We start from the raw sequence: 19,247 nt of genomic DNA, 5'->3' as shown, positions 1-19,247 counted from the left end.
TTGCAGCTGCAATAGATGTCAGCAAGTCAGGCAGCCAGTTTACAACAGGCACTGGCATAGCAGCTAGTGGGCCTTGGCAACCAGGAAAGAAGCTAGCACATCGGGCAGGTAGCAGGCCAAGGACCCAGCAGGCAGCACACCAGGACCCTAGCACAGCAGTTAGCAGGGTCAGCAGTTACACCAGTCAGTGTTCAAGATAGTTTATAGTACAATAAAAGTTATCCTGCCAGAATTGTTCCTACCTATTAACATCATACTGCACGTTCTGGGTCAGGTCCACGTTGAGCAGTATTAGATCATGGACATGGCACCTGGAGAATGGAGGTTTCGGCCTCTTGGAATTTAACTTGCTGTTCCACTTCTGAATGCTTAGCATTGCGTAATGAGTGATTTTTGGCGTTGCTTCTATGTGCTGCAGAACACACTTCAAGGAAATATTTTTATTGCTGCTAACTATTGGCTCCGGAGCTTGGCTGTGAATGAAAAAAACACAAGAAAAAGTGTTAGGTAATAATAAAACTCTAGGATTAAACAAATATGCACGAGAGAGAAAAAACGTTCACAGAAGAAAGAACGAAAGGATAACTTTTAGGCTATAGGACAAATCAACACTGCTGTCTGGTGTGAAGAGCCTTTTAAAAAAATTTTATTGAAAGTTTCCAGTGTAGCACAGCAAATACATCTACTGAGAATACATTACAATGCCGCTCCACAAAAAATATAACAAAGAACAATGTAACCCATCCCGTAATAGGATACATTAAATACCAGGTATCACTTTGTGATCAGAAAACCACATACATGTCTACATCTCAATCCTACTGTACTACATGCTTGGATTGTCCAAATTTATTCTGTCTCCAGGTGACTCACTTCCAGCATTAAGCTACCCATCCACCTGTTCACACTGCCAATAAATATTCCCGTAGAGGAGCCCAGATGTCCGTAGGACGTGCGTCCGTCGGAAATTCATCAGCATACACTTCCAGCTGCTCACGACAGTATACCATGTCCTTTATCCACATATCAGCTTTCGGACGTAGTCTACTATCCCACGTGAACAGAACCCGCCTCTTCGCCAACACCAAAGCTACCCTTACAAATCGTCCCACTACAGCTTTCAACCCAGGCACATACCCTAACAGACATTCCAATGGTGTGCAGGCAACCACTTGGCCGGTCATGGTGCATATAAGAGTAACAACCTTCTCCCAATATTGATGTACCAGCCTGCACTGCCACGCAAGGTGAAGTAAATCAGCTCCGCCCTGCCCACACCTTTTACAGCAGTCCGAGTCTCTTAGTCCTATCCTGTGCAACTTCTTGGGAGTGTGGTATACTGATGAAGGAACTTCAGATGGATAATTCGTAAGTTACTATTAGACGTCAACTCCCAATTAACATGCATACCTGTTCCCATACTGCTTCAGTCATCAGGGGGTGTAACGTAGCATTCTAACGTTCCATACTTTTGTCCACCCCATGAACTGACTCCTCCTGCACTGCCCTATATAACCTAGTAAGCAGCTTCTTTCTCAAGGAAGCGACTATGATCAACTGTAGCGCCTTCAATGCTACCGGTTCATCTGGGAAACTAGTGTAATGGTCACGTACTGCTCGTCGGAGTCTGTAACAGGTGTACTGAAAGAGAGGCGTGGGATTTTGTATATATTCTAAGTCATCACTCGTGATGTACTTTCGGTCAACATACAAGTCGCTCATATGTGTAAGACCTGCCTCTCTTGAGGACTACAACTGGGCCTCTCTCTCCTGCCACGCATAATGCAGGGTGTCCCTCTATAGGCAACGCTAGAGTATATAGAGGAAGCTTATGGGCCCGCCTCCCAATCTCTTGCCACGCTGAAATAATGCTGTACATCGTGTTTATCTCCTACTTGGGCATCTGCCTATTGGTGTGGGTGACAATGCTTTTCAGTTGCAAAGGATGTGCGTCCCCCTCCTCCACAGCCACATGCGGGATGAAGTTGTGAGCCCTAAACCACAAGTACACGTATTGCGCCTGTCCACATAAATAGTACACAAAGAGATCTGTAGCATTGAATCCCCCTTTCTCAAATGGCAATGTCAACGTAGACCAGCTTATCCTCGGTTGCTTCCTCTCCCACACTAATCGCAATAATTGGGTCTGAACTGTTTGAAAAAAATGTTTAGTCAGGTTGATAGGGATATTGCAGAACAGGTATAGAAACTTGGTCCAAGCCCCTCCTACTGTTCATTCATCAATGTCAGATGTGTGGTCTGGTGATTTCCGTCGACGACGTAGGGATCGAGCATGTTCCATCGCTTGCTAGGGACTCGTGAAGATTTTCCCCAATTAGCAGCCTCGCCGGGTAAAGCATGTAATAAGGAATCTATTCCTTCAGCTGCACCTTCTTAACACTGTGAAACTCATTCCAAGCCGCCTGCACATTTGCTGTAAAATACGGGTAAAATGATAAAACATTATTTTGATAAGTGATAGTGCCCTTTTGCCTAGTTACCCGCAAGACAGTGTTGCGATCCCGAAAGTTAAGCAGTCTGGCAATTATAGGATGCGGCGGAACACAGGTGGCAGGCGCGCCGCCAGGGATCGTGAGCCCGCTCCACAACCAACATAGGAGACAGTTTGTCGGCCCCACAGATTTCATGTAGCATCGTCTCCATATAATCCTCCACGTTGGTGGACTCTGGAATGCCTAAGATGCAAATGTCGTTGCGTCTTGACCTCGCTTCAAAATTTTCATTCTTTGCTTGTATGACCGCAAGAAGTTTCGTGATGTCCGAAGTCTTCGCCGCCACCTGTTGCAACCCATCCTCCACGTCTAAAGCGCTGCTCCGCTTCGCTGATTCGTGCTGCTTGTTTGTCCAGTTTCACAGAGAAGAGATCCATCCTGCCGTTAGGCCTCAATTTTCCCATCTATGGCCTGGAGACTAGCCTGAATGGCAGCAAGCGACTTCTCCAGGGCTGTGGGGCCTTGTGACGTTGACTCCAACTCCGAGTCTGAAGCCGCATTTTGAGCAGGTTTGCTGTCCTTACGTAGTTCAAAGGTGAGGCGCGGTTGATTCTTTTCTGGTTTACCCATGCTGTCTGCCACCCAAAGCTAGGGTTCAGCGCCGTAAGACCAAACAATGCTAAATTTTACAACTCACTGGAAGCACCCATGACTTCTTTAATGTAGATTTATAAGCAGAGTGAAAGAAGCGCAACCCATTACTCTACCGTCTCCCAATCTGTAGTAGTGGCAGTCGCAGTTAACCTGTGTTGTGGAGTTCCAGGCAGGTCAAGCAGGCAGGCGCTTTATTCTGGACGAATTCTATGACGCAATGTGGGTGGTCACTCAATCAGCACAGGCGCTGCAGCCGCATGCAACGCTGGCTCAATCTGACTGGCCATACAAGAGATGAACGATGCATGTCCATAGAGGGCTCTCAGGGTGTGGCATAGGTAGAGCAGCACAAGGGAGGAGGGCACAGATAGCGAGATTCATAGTGAAGAGGCAGAATAGCGGCCTGGAGACCTGCGGCACCGCTTCGCACATATGTCCCCAGCTGTGTTCACCACATGCAGGTAATCCCGTTAATAACAGTCAATTCGTGCTCAACTCCTTCACAATTAAGGATCGGGTGTCACCAGCGGGAGAGGGGAGAAGGGTCAAAATCGACGATGCACCGTAGCAAGGAGTTTTGGTGCTGACGTGATTATCAGCCGTGCGGCTTATGCGCGGCCCAGTCTGTGATCACGCGCCGGCCGCTTGCGTGTCGCAGCAGCCCGGCGCACCTTGCAAATTACCAGCACACTCAGACTGGCCGTCAACGCGGTTACGCTTCATGGCTCCATTGCCCTCGAGCCACCGCTCCAACCTGTGCAGTGTCTGCCGCTTTCCAATCTGTCCAACGTACCTCCGAATTATAATTTCAGGCAGCTGGAGGGCACGAAAAGCGAGGCACCCTCGCTCACTCTGCCGCCATTACCAGGAGGGCAGAGCGCCTCTTTCGCAGTCGATCTCGTCCCGGGGTTCCCACTGAGCTCAAAAACACATCAAACGGTCAGTCGCCGTTTCAGCAACCCGGTCCAACTGGTCTGAACAGCGGATGGCTCGGTAGAGGCAGGATAGGTCAAGGATATCGATCGGCGGCCGGCAGAGCAACACTACAGTGCAGCCATCTTGCCGAGCACCAGGTCACACCCCCGTCTTAAAAGTCTTATGTGAAAACTCTTCTTGATGACTAAACCAGTAGCAAACGGCACAAGACCAGTTACCCACAACAGGAAGTCTCGGCATACAGAATTAACGATCTGGATTTCTGATGTCAATTGCAAATATATCTATACATTAAGATCAGACACGGAGGCGGAATGGAGGAAGCTGCAAAGACTGCAAAAAGCTGTGAAAAGCAAAAACAGCACAGAGAAGAATAAGAGAGAGAAATGAGGGCATGAGAAAATAACGAGTGAGAAAAGAGAATGTATGAAAACAGGGAGGGTGAGGATAGTTAATGTGAAAGGAATGAAAAACCTAACAGGATAGGGAGAGTGAGATTAGAGCAAGGTAGGATAAGAACGGGGACAGGAAAAAACTTGGGGTGGACGAAATTTGCGTAGTCGCCCTACGCAAAGCCCTGCGAAATGGCAAAAAATCTCTGCAAGCACGCAGAGTTCCGCAAACAAGTAAAAAATTCTGTGAAGCGGTGGAATTTTTGGCAATTACGCGGGTTTCGGCGGGATGGTGTATTGGCTCATTTTCTTGTCGAAGTCCTTTTTCCGCTGTAGGATGCTCTTCATTTCGGCCTTGAGCCTCCTCTTCTTCGTCTCCATCTTGGCGGTATGTTCGGCGTCGAGGGTTCGAGCGCCTCTCTTTGGGGCCCTTCCTTTCTCTGCCCCGAGGTGACCTTTTTTCGAGGGCAACCTTCGACGATCTTGGTTTACTTAGCTTCACGAGTGTCGCTGGGGTCTTTAGCCGCACCCTTTCGAGTGTTGCTTGATTGTTTTGGGGTCGACGACTCCCTTACCTCCTTCGACATCTTATGGACCTCAACGATCGTGCAGTCCTCCGGTGATGTTGTCCTCCTCTCCACTGGAGAGGCCCAAGTCTCGGAGCGATGGAGGTGACCCCTACCCCTGCATGTTGCGGTTCACACTTCTCTGGCTCTCCCTTAATCTGAGGGTCTTGGGTGTAAACGCCGAGCACGTGTGGCAGTCTTCGCTGCAGTGGTCGAGCTGCAGGCAGAGTTTGCAGACTGGATGCTGGTCCTTCTGTAGGTATTTGTTGTGGCAATTAGTGCAAAACTTGAATGGTATTTTCTCCATCCCCATGCTCAGGGAGCCCCCTGCGAGTGCATTCTCCATAGAACATCGAGATCTTGGTCGTGAACCTTCTCCCTCATCGTCCCGGTTACCTGACCTTTATTCCGGTGTAGCTGAAAACTTGATTTTCGACAAATTTTTCGATTCGTCTTCCAAAAACCCTGGAACTCTTCGGCAATGATACAGACCCAACGGCAGAAAAAAGAATCTGAAGATGTCGACCAAAGGTGGGATGTCGACGCCCAACTGGGCCACGAGAAAAAAAAAAGAGAGAAAAGAGACTCCAATTCCGGACCCAACCACAAGATGGTGGAACAATGCACAGCATAGTGAATCCAGAAAGATTCACGCCGCAAAACGGAATTTACCGCCCAGGCCTAAAAAAAACACAATGGTCGAGTGAGGCAAGGGATGGCGAGAACATAATAAGTGAAGGGGAGGCAACATATTTGTGCCACCAGCTTGAAAAAGAAAGTGTGAGAGACCAAAAGAGGAGGGACGGCTTTAGCAAGAATAAAATCAACCTCTTGTTGAAACACTGTAGGTCAGATGTAGAGAGTCAAGGAAAACATCAGAAATACGAGGCAGTTAAGGGGTGGGTGAGGAGCTAATAAAACTAAATCAAATAGTCTTGGGGTTCAGAAAAAAAAGCAAAAAGAGCCCAAACTTGCACAGAAAGAAAGAGGTGTTCATCCAGGAATGAGTCTGTCTAATTGTATAAGAAGAGAAACAAGTCTTAGGAAAAAGAAAAGTGGATGAGGATGAGTAATGTGGTGGAGGAGTGAGAATACTAGAGTCTGACTGACAAATAAGGAAGAATGGCCGAATGATTAGAAGTAATAGGATGGGGAGGGGGGTTGAGGATTGTTTTCACTGGTTCCATTCTGGAAGAAAACTGCCCAAGTAACAAAATTAAACAATAACTGAAATAGGTTTATCTTTTATGGAAGGTTATAATAAATTAAGCAACAAAAATTAATCACGGAGGAAAAATCTTCAAAGATTGTGGACAATATATCAATCACCTTCTGAGGATGGATCACATCATTGATAGGAAGAGGTAGTGAAAATACAAAGGGAGCTTAAGACTTAGTAAGCAGGATAAAAACAGAGGTGTAACTGGAGACAAAGAAAATGCAAATGCAGAGACCATTAAAATAAATTCATAAAGAAACAGGCAACCAGGCGAAAGGAAAACCGTTTAGAAGTCCTACTGGTAAAATCCAAATATTTTGGAGTAGATGCATCACCCACTAGATAGTGGCATGCTTCATCATCTCCACCTATCCACACCCTGGTAGGGTAGTACCACCAGGGCGGACTCAACTATAAATGGGAGCTATTATAAAAAGTATCTTTCTGGATAAAGCAGGGATCCAGTTAGGAAAAGAATAGTAAAAATGCCTCGAGGTATACCCAAACAGAATTACTATTTATTAATAGAGTACCATCGGCATGTTTAAAAACAAGTACAGGGTTTTAATTGAGCATCAGTTTCTCAATCACCCCTGATTTATGCCAACATGTTTTGGCCCTCGCAATAAGCCCATTTGGGTCTGAGGCTTTCTTCAGAACTGCTTGTATGTGTCCCTGCCTATCTATACATGCACTTTTGAGGCGTAAGGCTCACACCTGAAATGGGCCCTTCTAATTCAGAGGTACATATGCATAGTGAAAAGAAAACATAATATTTCTAAACAATAAACACAGTACGTTGATATCTAATGCGGTTTCCTACGGGGTCCCAAGTGTGTAATTCACAGGGGCCGATTAAAAAAAAATATCCTGCTGATAATCATAGTTCTTGTTACCCAGAAGGGACAGCATCACCGTCTCCTCACTACCTTAATCCTTACTTATAAAACAGTTGTCGCAATCCTTAATAAAAGCTTCATGCTTGATGAAATACATAAAGCATTATAGAACATTTTGCAGAGCGCATACTAAAAACACAAACTACCTCTGCTTTTAGACTGTAGGACATGCTCATATGCATGTGAAGTGTTATCTTTGGTCTGGATACAACACATGTGTGCAAGCAGTACATCGTCTATGATTAGTGTTTCCTGACACTCATACCTCTCACCCTATTTTTTCTTGTCTCAAGGTTAATACATGTCTGGCAGGGAGAACCATCCTATATCTCAGCGAACTATAGCTGCTGAATTTCACTGGCTCTGTACAAGTGAAATCTGAACCCAATTATAACATCCCTGTAACCTTTGTTTTTTCTATTTCCTAACTAAAATGTCCATGTAACCATTGGTTGTAATAGTGAATTGTTACGTGTTATTTCATAACTGGTTATTTGAATGAATTTCACTTTCTTAACAAAACTTGTATTTCCTAACTGTAACCAGTAAGCTTTAACAGTGTGTGAGTGAGTGCATGGATGTCTCAGAGGGCGTGAGTGTCTGGGAGTGGCTGCATAAGTGTCTCACTGGGAGTCTGAGTGGGTGAGTAAGTATGTGAGTGGGTTAGTAAGTATGTGAGTGGATCTTTGAGTGGGTGCATGAGTGGTTCTTTGAGTGGGCGCGTCTGTGTATGAGTGGGTCTGGGAGTGGATGTCTGAGTGGGTTTGCAAGCGCCACTATAATTGTGTGTCAGTCTGAGTGCATGAGTGTCTGAGTGGGTCTGTAAGTGGCTACCTAATCCTGAGGCTGTGAGTAAGAGTATCTGAGTACATGAGTCTGAGTGGGTTTGTGATGAGTGTGTGAGTCTGTGAGTGGGTGGGTGAGTTTGTGTGTGTGAGTGGATGCATGAGTCCGAGTGGGTCCGTGAGTGAGTGCATGAGTCACTAAGTATGTCCGTGAGTGAGTGGGGCTGTGAGTGGGTCCGTGTTTCTGAATGGGTGTGTGAGTGGTGTGAGAAGTTGGCCTGATATATAATGTTCACTATTCTAGTGAACACTTTGTATCAGTCCAAACAACCCTTATTGATGATTGGTTGTAAGTCAACCTTATAGACCAGCTATCCTAGTAGCATGGATACGAGCAGTCTAAGGCTAAAGACTCGAGAGGGCGTGTTAAGCCAGCTGTTATACCACACATGTACCCCTTGAACACCCAGTGAAAGGACACCACACAAGTGTTATGAAAATAAACAGTGTATTTATTAAAATCACAACAGCCCTGTACTCTTTATGAGGACAGGGTACTAAGCACAAAACAAAACCCTTACGAAAATACTTAAGTTAGCACAGTATATACAAATGCCCGAGGGGCACGGAAAACCATATACTCTGAAAGTGGAATGCGAAATTACTAGCAGGTAAGTACAGTACTAATAGGCTTTGGAATCGCTAGGTCTTGACTATAGAATCTTCAGATTACTTCTAGGAGGCCTAGGGGACTCGGGTGCAGAGTGTGCACTCTCACGCGGGATGCGGGACAAAGTCTATGGTAGCTAGATTTCAGAAAGTTAGTGTTCTCGGGCGAACCCGACCTGGTAGGAGGAAAACGAAAGTGGATCCTGACCCTTGGATAGTGAGGCTATGCTGGGGCACCGAAATGCCGAAGTTACCTAGCCCAGGGGCTGCAGCTGCATATGTCTCAAAAGACGTCGGGAATCCTCGTAGACGGACCAGGAGCCTGGAAGAAAGATGCTGGCAGGCGACCAGTGAAGAGAGTTCGAAGTGATCCAAGCCTGGATCTTGAAGACAGATGACACCTGAAAGCAGAGGGGACCAAGTTCGTGACTACTAGCCAGTAGTCAGGTGGCATCAGGAGGGCACCGGATGGTAGTCACCTCGACTAGGTGAGTGGGTGACGCTGTGCTCTGCAGATCTCACAGACCAGGAGGCGTTGTCGGCGACCAGGATGGAGGAGCGAGCTGTCCCACGATGGATGAAGCTGTCGGCGTCGCTGGACCCAGGATTGGGCAACAAAGCCTTGGCAAATTCAAGCCCACGCGGTGGACCTAAAATGGCGTCTGAAGTGGACCAGGAGGGCCCGGGGTGCTTCTCTTGTGGAAGGAAGCAAGGGCCAGTCTGGAGCAACCAGACCAGCAGCAGTGATGTCGTCGGGCGCCGTTAAGAAGGCCACAAGCCAGCCGGCTAGTAGCCAAACAACGCGGTGAGCAGCAAAAAGCAGAAGGGCCCCACGCAGATTGTGGAGGGCGGATCTTCGGTGCTGGAGCTGCTCAGGGTTGGGGCTTCTCGGACCCCAAAGCACTCACCAGTGGAATACTCGGTGGGCTTGTTGCAAAGAAGTCGTGCAGTCTTGGCGATCGTCGGTCCCTCGAGGTCTCGTCGCACTCACGGTTCTCAGCTTGGCTGTAGAGGTGAGTAGAGGTCAGAGGTGCCAGGGAAGCCGGGTCTCGTCGAGCTGTGTCGTCGGATTCCTGAGGAAGGACTTGCAGCAGACCGCAGTGTTCTTAGGATGGTGCCTGCGGATGCAGGGTGACTACTCCTTAGCCACAAGGGAGAATCTTGAAGAAGAAATCTTGATGTCCTTTCGCAGAAAGTCGTGTCTTGATTCCAAAGATGATCTAATTTGAACAGGGGGCCCGCTCCTATCTTTATACTAAGAAAAGGGGCTGACCCGGTGGCTAGGTCCTGCCTATGGGTGGGACTAGGAGGGGGGTGGTTACACCCCTCTCCCATGCTGGACTTCCCCCAGGCCAGGGGCTGGTGTGCCCCTGGAACTGGTTCTGACCGGCCTTTGCGTAGTGAGCACCGGGGTGCCACTCAGCAGTCACCTTCCTGTAAAGCCCAGCCTACCCAGGATACACAAAACCCTGTCTGGGATGGTGCTAGCACCGCCCCGGACAGGAAACCCTTTGTCCAAGCTCTCCTCGCTGGAAGGACTCCCAGCAGCAGGAGGTCAGACTCGTGTCTGTGGTGGCAGCATCCATTTTGTGGAGCTGAGGCTTCGTTTAACTTTAACCGGGGTTCACAGTTACATACATGTCGTATCCCTCTAGAAGGGTGGAATGCTAACCCCGTCGCCAGAATTGGCGAGGGGTTAGTATTCCAATTCGTATGACACCTTACTCGACATGTTTTGATAAAGCAATACCAAAGATAGCATTTAACTGCGAGGATTATAATGCACTTAAGAGTATATGGTATGCGATATCATGGAACAGCTATTAGGACTTGGTTCCGCAAGCTGCAGACAGGCTCAGCTCATGCCAGAGCACCATCTCACACGATTCCAAGCACTCTGCCTTCAGGATTGTTAAGGCCTGCCATAGGAGTGACTGATAGGAATCTGTGTGTCCATTTTTAGGGTTAGATATAGGTATACTATATCTACAGCAAAGGGTGATTACACGACTTTGCCCCAGCTGTCATGCAGCCAGTTGTGTCAAATTTAGGAGGCCAGCCAGGGGTGGCAGAATACATGCTTCAGCCCCTGGTAGGCCCTGGGTACACCTATGCCCTGAGTTACAGGGTCTGATAAGGTGGCCTAGTACCAATTGGTAAATGCACCTAGGGTACATGGAATCCATTTTACAGAGAGAGCAGTAGGCTTGGGGTCCTGATTGGCAGGGTCCCAGGTCGACTATGTCAAAAACCAGCTAAAACACAGGGCAAAAAGTTGGGGGCAACCATAGTCAGGAGGTACCTTCCTACAAGTGGGTGAAGGAGTCTCTGAGTGGGTGTGTGAGTGTTTAAGTGAGTCTGAGTGGATGCATTAGTCAGAGTTGGTTTGTGGGTCTGTGAGTGTGTGTGTGGGTGGGTCTGTGAGAGGGTGTGTGGGTCTGTGAGAGGGTGTGTGGGTCTGTGAGAGGGTGTGTGAGTGTCTGAGTGCTCTCTGTGTTGCCCTCTTCTACTGTTTTGCCTTTCCTGCTAGTTTGCACTTTGTTTTGCCTTCTTCTGCTCTGCTTTTATCTGCTCTGTTTGGTCTTCCCTGTTTTTCAGCCCTCCATTTTGCTTTTTATGCTCGTTTTTCTGCCCTTAGTTTGACCCTACCTGCTTGTTTTTCTGTCTTCTGTTTTGTCTTTTTTCCTTGTTTTCCTGCCCTTTGTTTTGCTTATTTGGGCTGTAAAGAGGGGGCTGCCATCATTTTAATGCAGGGCCAGCTTTAGGACAGTGCTACAGGTAATGTAATGTAAATGTAAATAGATACTTGTATAGCGCACTACTCACCCGCAAGGGTCTCAAGGCGCTTGTACGAATACCGCTGTGGAACCCATCCTGGCTTTCCCTGTGAGACGTCCACTCCTGGGCACCCCCAGGGTGAAGGCCAGGCATCCTTAGCGTTGTGGGGGTCTTTGTGGAGATTAAGCAAGCTATTGCACAGAGTTGCAGAGTGGGATTCTATGATTAGAATAGGCACCGAGGCGAGAATTATCAGGTCCGTGGAATTTTGAGCCCAAAGACCCGCCGAAGCGGGGAATTGAACCCTGGTCCCGGGCTAGATCTCTGCTTCAGGGTCTGCCGCTCTAACCATTGAGCCACACTTCTCCACACCTGGCGCTGACCTTGGGGGAGGCTCCGTATTCAGAAATAACTTTTGGTTTTAAAAAGCACCTGCTGTTTCCTTGCATCCAGCAGCTTTCAGGCAACCAAAATGTCAATGCAGGTGATTAATGTTTCTGCTGGTGAGAGATCGAAGTTTTATCTAGTGACAGCTTGGAGTCAGTGGCGTAACGAAACTTGAGGGGGCCACCTGCAAAGCAGATGGAGGGGGCCCCCCGTCGGCCCGGCCCACCACCTACCTCTTTGCCCTACCACCCAGAAATCTAGTATATTTTGATCTGAAACCTCCAACATTTAAATGAAATTCCTCTATATTGTCTTTCTCTAAGTTCTAATGAGAAAGTGGAAAACACTCTTAACATGCCATGTGTAACAATACTATCAAAAGCAGATTATTTAACTGAGGTAGCAATCAGAACAATGCCAAGGAGTGACCCTTTTGTCTCAGGAACAGCCTATGGCTGAAGAACAAAGAACAACTATGAAGGGTCTGAAATAGAAATGACAATACCAAAACCTGCAATTCCATAAAAACCCGACTGACAATATACATGAGAAGTACACAAGCTATAACTCAGTATCCTGAGAAAGTTAAGATAAATGGAATGGTGAATTATCTGCATGCCACACACATTAGCGACTGCCAAGGGTTGTGCATGATAATAACGTGAACTGAAGAAGCAATTTCAATCATATTGTCATTATTAGTAAGCATTGCAAAAAGGCAGGCAAACAAGGCTGAGGAAGAAAACTGTTTTGATGCTTCAGAACATTGATGCAGTTGTTTGTCTGTTTTCATTTATCATTTCTGTTGTGTAAACAGTGCTAAATACAAGATTTAAGGTACACGTACTACAGACAAGTGCAAGCAACACCATAAATAACAATGCATGTAGAATAAAAACAAACCTAATGACAATCTATACAAACTGTAGTTGGTAAAGCAAAAGAAAAAGTGCAAATACTTTCAAAGTGCAAAATAAAGCAATCACCAGTCCAGCAATATACAAAAATCAAGCATGTTTTGTAAAACAATCCAACTTTCTTCTTGCATCAAGGTGAAAATACTTTCAAAGTGCATGGTAAAAACAAGTCCAGCAGTATGAAAAAATGAAGCCAGGTTAGTCAAACAATTCCCTGTTTGGTGTGTGCATAAAGGCACATATATTACAAAGCAACTGATAAACAACAACTACAGCACCATACAATAATCAAACCAGTTTAAACTAACAATTCCTTTTTGAAGGCTCAAATATTTCAAAGTGACTAGCAAAACAGTAACAAGTACAGCAGGCAGCAGCATACATAAATCAAACCTATTTAGTCAGACTAATTCCCCTTTTGTTTGTGCATGAAGGCATAAATATTTCAAAGTGCCTGGTAAAGTAATAACAATTTAACAGCATAAACATCAAACCAGTCCAGTCAAACAATGCCCCTTTTATTTGTGCATAAAGGTGCAAATATTTAAATGTGAGTGATAAAAACGATAAGTTTAGGAGCATGAGCATTAAACCAGTTTCGACAAAGAATGCCCCTATAGTTTGTGCATAAAGGCGCAAATACTTAAGTGACCGGCAAAAAACAAGCTCAGCAGCAAAATAAACAAAGCTGTTTACTCAAATGATGCCCCTTTTGTCTGTGCAAAAGAAAGTGTGAAGGGGGTGCATATATGTCAGGTCAAACTGAATACATTTCTTCTCGCCTCTTTCAACGTATGTTCAGAATATTGAGGTAGCCTACATATAAGCGAATACTATTTAAAGCATGATATACTGGCAGAATACCATATTACTTACTTCTTGCTCATGGGATTCAAAGGACAGATACATTTAGAAAATCAGACTTTGAAGTAGGAACAGTACTTGTAGGAGCCTAATGAAATGTATTGCAGAGTTTGAAGGCTGGTACAGCTGAAAACAATACTTAAAGAGTGAACCAAGGCTGAAGACTGCTTACACCAGGAGGAATGACTGGCAAATAAGACTGGGGGCTGAAGGCTACTACTGCTTGGTTCACTGAATTGGAGAGATGTACTTGAATGAAAAAATGTTTGCTTCTTTGCCTTTCTTCGTGCAAATTTTTCTGTTAAAGCTTTCACATTTATTTTCTTTTGCTCGATCCCTCTCAATGCTTAAAGTTGCAAGCCCAGACAGCCTTTCCTGCGTCATTGTGCTTCAGAGATAGTTTTTGATTAATTTTAACTTTGAAAATGATCTTTGTGCACTGGCTACAGTAACTGGAATGGTTAGAAAAAGTGTTAGTGCTGTTGCAGCATCTAAAACACTGGGCAGAATTGCATGGTTCCTCAAAAATAAAAGGTCAGCCAGATCCTTTATTGTGCCACCTGAGATAAGTTGTATTTGTTCTTTCAACACTGCTTTAAAAGCGATGAGTTGTTGTGGAAACTCTAGAGACAAGTCTTTTTCGGAATGATCTGCCAGGGTCATGGCTGCTTCAAACAACTCCTCCTCACTACCTCTGAAGATTTCTGAAGGCATCATGAAATGAAAGCACTGGATTATGGTGCTCATACCAGCAAATCTGGGGATCCGGATTCGAGTCTCGGCAATGACGCTGAGCATCCTGTGATTCTGAGCAAATCACTTAATCTCCCCGTGCCTAACGCACAAGTTACTTACCTTCGGATAACGATATATCTGTAAGAAACAGTAGTTAGTATTAGATTTCTTACCTTAGAATATCCCCAGGCGTCAGACTGGATCCGGAAACTTTTGTGTAGCAGTACCCTTGCGCGTCGGTAGGTGTCGTCTGCGGCTCCGCGTCTGTCGTCGCCGGAGTACTTAGACGCCGCCCCTCGAGCGCTGACGTCAGTTCTTATACACAGCTTTTCTGCGCCAGAAACGCAGAGCCATGATAAAAACCAACACTGGTGCCATGAAACTAGGGCCCTGAAAGGGGATGACCTTAACCCTAGATATCGGTTCGCAGAACGGGGAGGATGGGTGGGGCGGTAAGGAATCCAATACTAACTACTGTTTCGTTACCGAAGGTAAGTAACTTGTGCTTCTGAAAGAAACAGGTTAGTATTAGATTCCTTACCTTAGAATAGATACCCCAGCAATACCAACCCCGGTGGTGGGTCTGCAAACCAATAATTACACCTGAAAGTCCTGGAGGACGGAACGGCCAAAGAAGCCATCCCTCTGGACTTGGCTGTCCAGGCAGTATTGTCTTGCGAACGTGTGCAGCGAGGCCCACGTAGTTGCCTGACAGATGTCCTGCAAGGGGATTCCCCGGCCCAGGGCAGTAGTATACGCCATGGCCAGAGTGGAATGGGCCCTCAGCCCAACAGGAGGCTCCTTCTTAGCCAAAGAGAAGCATGCCTTGATGCACAAGACGACCCACCGAGAGATGGTCCGTTTGTGCACCGCCCGTCCCTTCTTAGCGCCCACGTAACCAACAAAGAGTTGGTCATCCACCCGGAACTGCCGTGTGCGATCCAGATAATATGAGAGCGAACGTTTTGGGTGTAGACGGTGGAGCCGCTCTTCCTCTTTCGAGGGATGCGGAGGCGGAAAGAAGGTGGGCAAGGTGATGGACTGCCCAATGTGGAATGTTGTGACTACCTTGGGCAGGAAAGAGGGTCTTGTCCGCAACACAACCTTGTCCGGATGGACAGAAAGGAAAGGAGGCTTGGAGGAAAGAGGCTGGAGCTCACTCACTCTCCTGGTAGAGGTGATGGCAACCAGGAAAGCAGTCCTAAGCGTAAGACGACGGAGAGGACAGTTATGAAGCGGCTCAAAAGAAGCGCACATCAGGTAAGTCAGAACCAGGTTCAAGTCCCACTGGGGCATCACAAAAGGAACAGGGGGGAACATATGAGTGATGCCCTTCAAGAACCTATTTACAATCGGGGACTTGAACAAAGAAGGCTGATCAGGTAGCCTCAAGAAGGCAGAAAGGTAGCCCTTGATAGTGCCCAGAGCAGAGCCCTGCTGGGCAAGAGAAAGAAGGAAGTGGAGAACCTCAGAAAGGGGGCAGAGAGTGGATCCACAGCCTTTGCTGTGCACCATGCCACAAATCTGTTCCACCTGCTGGCATATACAGACTTTGTGGAGGGACGCCTGGCTGCCAGAATCACATTACAAACTTCAGGAGGCAAGTCAAATGGCCTCAACTGTCGCCGCTCAATCTCCAAGCATGGAGGTGGAGACTGGACAGGTTCGGGTGGAGGACCGGAGGCAGACGAATCGGGGGATGGACAGACATGCTGAGTAGCTCGGGATACCAGTATCTTCGTGCCCAGTCCGGAGCCACAAGGATAACTTGGGCCCGGTGGCGTCTGATCTTCTTTAGCACTCTGGGCAGAAGTGGTATAGGCAGAAAGGTGTACAACAGTCGCGACGAAAAGCGTCTCCGAGCGAGTGCTGCCTTGGAAATTCCAACGCGCAGAACTGATGACATTGCATGTTCTCTTCTGTGGCGAATAGATCTAACCCAGGCTCTCCCCACTGCTGAAAGAGGCCTTGCGCAACGTCCGAGTTCAGACGCCATTCGTGATCCATCATGCACCGACGGCTGAGTTTGCCTGCCCTGGCGATCAGGGAACCTGCCAGGTGTTGAACCACCAGGGTCACGCCCTGATGGTCCAGCCACTGCCAGAAGCGCAGAGCCTCCTGGTATAGGGTCCACGACCCCACTCCTGTTTGTTGAAATACCACATGGTGGTGGTGTTGTCCGTGAACACCTGCACTACACTCCCCCGGACAGAGGGGAGGAATGCCTTCAGTGGAAGCAGGATCACCCGCAGCTCCAGAAGATTGATGTGGAGCCAGGACTCCGCCGGAGACCAGAGGCCTCTGATCTCCGCCTCTCCCATGTGGCCTCCCCAGCCTTGGAGGGACGCGTCCGTCACAACTACGTGCTCCGGTTGGGGGAGGGAGAGGGATCTGCCGCTGACCCAATCGCGGTCCGTGAGCCACCACTGCAGCTGTCTTGCAGTGCCCTCCGAGATCAAGACATGGTCGGACAAGTTGCCCTGATGCTGGGCCCACTGAAACTTCAGGTCCCACTACAGAGCCCGCATCCGCCACCTGGCGTGAAGCACCAGAAGGATGCAAGAGGCCATCAGCCCCAGAAGCCGCAGCGGCAACCTGACCGAGACTCGGGATAAAGGCTGAAAGATCGGAATCAGAGCCTGAATATCCCGAACCCGCTGCTCAGGGGGATAAACCCGAAAATCGGACGATTTGCAGCACCCACCTGTCCGATGTGACAGTGCGCCAGTGGGAGTGGTGATGGCGAACCCTGCCCCCCCACTGGCATCACATGGGCCTGAAAGCACGGACTAGGAGGGTTTTGAGGCGGATGCTGCGGGGGAAGGTGTGGACTGGCCTCGCCGTTGTCCCCGACCGCCTCCACGGCGATTTCCACGGATGCCACCGCGTTGTATGTTACTCTGCGGTGCGTGGCTGGCAGCACGTGTGGGGGCGCCCCTTCCTTGGCCACGATAGGAGCGAAAGGCACCAGTTTGCTGGCGCAGGGCCGAGAGGCCCAAGGACTTGGCCGGAGTCCTTAAAGCGCTCAAGCGCATGTTCTGCCTTGTCGCCAAAGAGGCGACGGCCATCAAACGGCATGTGTATCAGGGTATTCTGGACATCCGCTGAAAAGTTGGCGGACCTCAACCAGGCTTGGCGACGAATCTCCACCGTCGTTGTCATCGCTCTGCCCAGTGAGTCGTTGGTATCCAGCCCTCACCGGATGGAGAAACCTGCCGCATCTCGACCCTCCGCAAGGGCTTGGGCGAGTTTAGCCTTGACCTCCGCCGGGCATTGTGGCAGCACGTCCACGACCGTGTCCCACAGGGAGTGGGTGTACCAGCCCAAGAGGCATGCGGTGTTGGAAGACCGCAGTCCCAAACTAAGCGAGGAGAATATTTTCTTTCCATAATTCTCATACCTCTTGGATTCCTGATCAGGCGGAGCCGACGGGAATGCGGTCTGGGAATTAGAGGCCTGGATGACCAGGCTCTCAGGGGTGGGGTGGGTGGACAGTAAACAAGGGTCGCCCGGAGCCGGGCGGTGGCATCTGGCCACGTTCCTATCTACAGGCTGATCTGTAGCGGGCCTGGACCAAGTGCCCAAAAGAACGTCAGTCAAGGCCTCATTAAACGGCAGCAGAGGCTCGGTTGATCTTGACTGCAGTTTAAGGACCTCAGTGAGGAGATTAGTCCTTACGGCCGCGACGGGGAGCTCAAGGTCCAAGGCCTTGGCTGCCCGCGTCAACACCACATTGAAGGTTGCCCCCTCCTCCGTAGCCAAGCTAGGAGGCGAGACAAAACCAGTGTCTGGCGAGGTGTCCAACCACTGGCTTCCCCAAGTCCACGTGTCCAGTCCTCCTGGGACTGAAACTCACGTGTCAGAGGGTCCTCAGACCCCTCCCAATACTCCTCCTCATCACCCATCTCCTGGTACTCAGGGTTGACAAATGATGGGGCCGGTTCATTGAAGTAGAACTCCCCAAGCGGTGTCGAGAGCGGCGCCGCTCCAGCGGCGGAACCGGGTCGAGGGAGGTATTGGGGATGGCGCCGCCCGAGGACGGCACCAGAGGCTACACCTGTGGAACCGGCACCGGTGAGGTCGTCAGGTCGACAGGCGATGATCCGGAAGCAGATCCAGTGGGGCCCTGCGGCGCCGGGCCCAAAGGCGCCGGCGGCGTCGGGGCCGAAGCACCCGACCCGCTAGGACCCCCAGACGGGTCCGCTGGGCCCGAAGGCGCCGCAGAACTCGCCGGAGGAGTGAGGGACCTCATGGCCATGAGGAAGCGCTCGATCTCCGGCGTCGCTTGCTGCCCAGGGACCGAAGGGTATGGGGCAGGTCGCGACGCCCACGACTCCGAAGGAGCCGCGTGGGCGGTGTTACCCGAACACCCGGCCGCATCGCGCGAGCGTCGGGGGGGGGGGGAGTCGGAAGAGCGATGACGTCTCTTTGACTTCTTGTGCTTTCCTGACGACGACTTCGAACCTGAGGAGTGATGTCGACTCCCGGAGCTGTGATGGCTCCGCCCCCACGACCGGTCCCTGGACCTCCGTCCGGACCGGGACCGCTCACGGCGCGGGGCCGACTGCCAGAGCTCGAGCCGCTTGCGGGACCGCTCCCGCCTAGCTTTCGAGGTTAAAGCCCAACAGTTGGTGCAGGCCTTGTCGTCGGGATTGAAGCCGAGACAGTGGAGGCACCGACGGTGAGGGTCGGTGACCGACATCAGTCGGTCGCAGTCCCCACAAGGCCTGAAACCTGGCATCCCTATCGGCACTGATCGGAGTCGAAGACTCTGAGAATGATCAAAAAGATCTAAAAATGTTTAGTCAAAAAGTGACTAAGGTACCACTTTTTCCGGATCTGCGCTGCTGGCGCGGAAAAACGAAGAACTGACGTCAGCACGCGGAGGCGGCGTCTAAGTACTCCGACGACGTCATCACGGCGCCCACGACGGACGCAGAGCCGCAGACGACGCCTACCGACGCGCAAGGGTACTGCTACGCAAAAATTTCTG

At 49.2% G+C, this 19,247-nt stretch overlaps 1 protein-coding gene across 6 annotated transcripts in view; it reads right to left on the bottom strand.

Annotated features, from left to right (window-relative positions):
* Positions 1–19,247, bottom strand: part of GREB1L (GREB1 like retinoic acid receptor coactivator) — a 558,043-nt gene that overhangs the window by 11,631 nt on the left and 527,165 nt on the right. For all 6 annotated transcript variants that reach the window (XM_086965622.1, XM_086965621.1, XM_086965624.1 and 3 more), the window contains one exon: positions 243–473. In XM_086965622.1, the coding sequence (XP_086821748.1) occupies positions 243–473 (231 nt within the window). The remainder of the gene's footprint in view (positions 1–242; positions 474–19,247) is intronic.

Source organism: Lissotriton vulgaris, chromosome 4_1 (genome assembly GCF_964263255.1).
Source record: "Lissotriton vulgaris chromosome 4_1, aLisVul1.2, whole genome shotgun sequence".
NCBI classification, from domain to species: domain Eukaryota; kingdom Metazoa; phylum Chordata; class Amphibia; order Caudata; family Salamandridae; genus Lissotriton; species Lissotriton vulgaris.
This window is presented reverse-complemented; position numbering and strand designations above follow the sequence as displayed.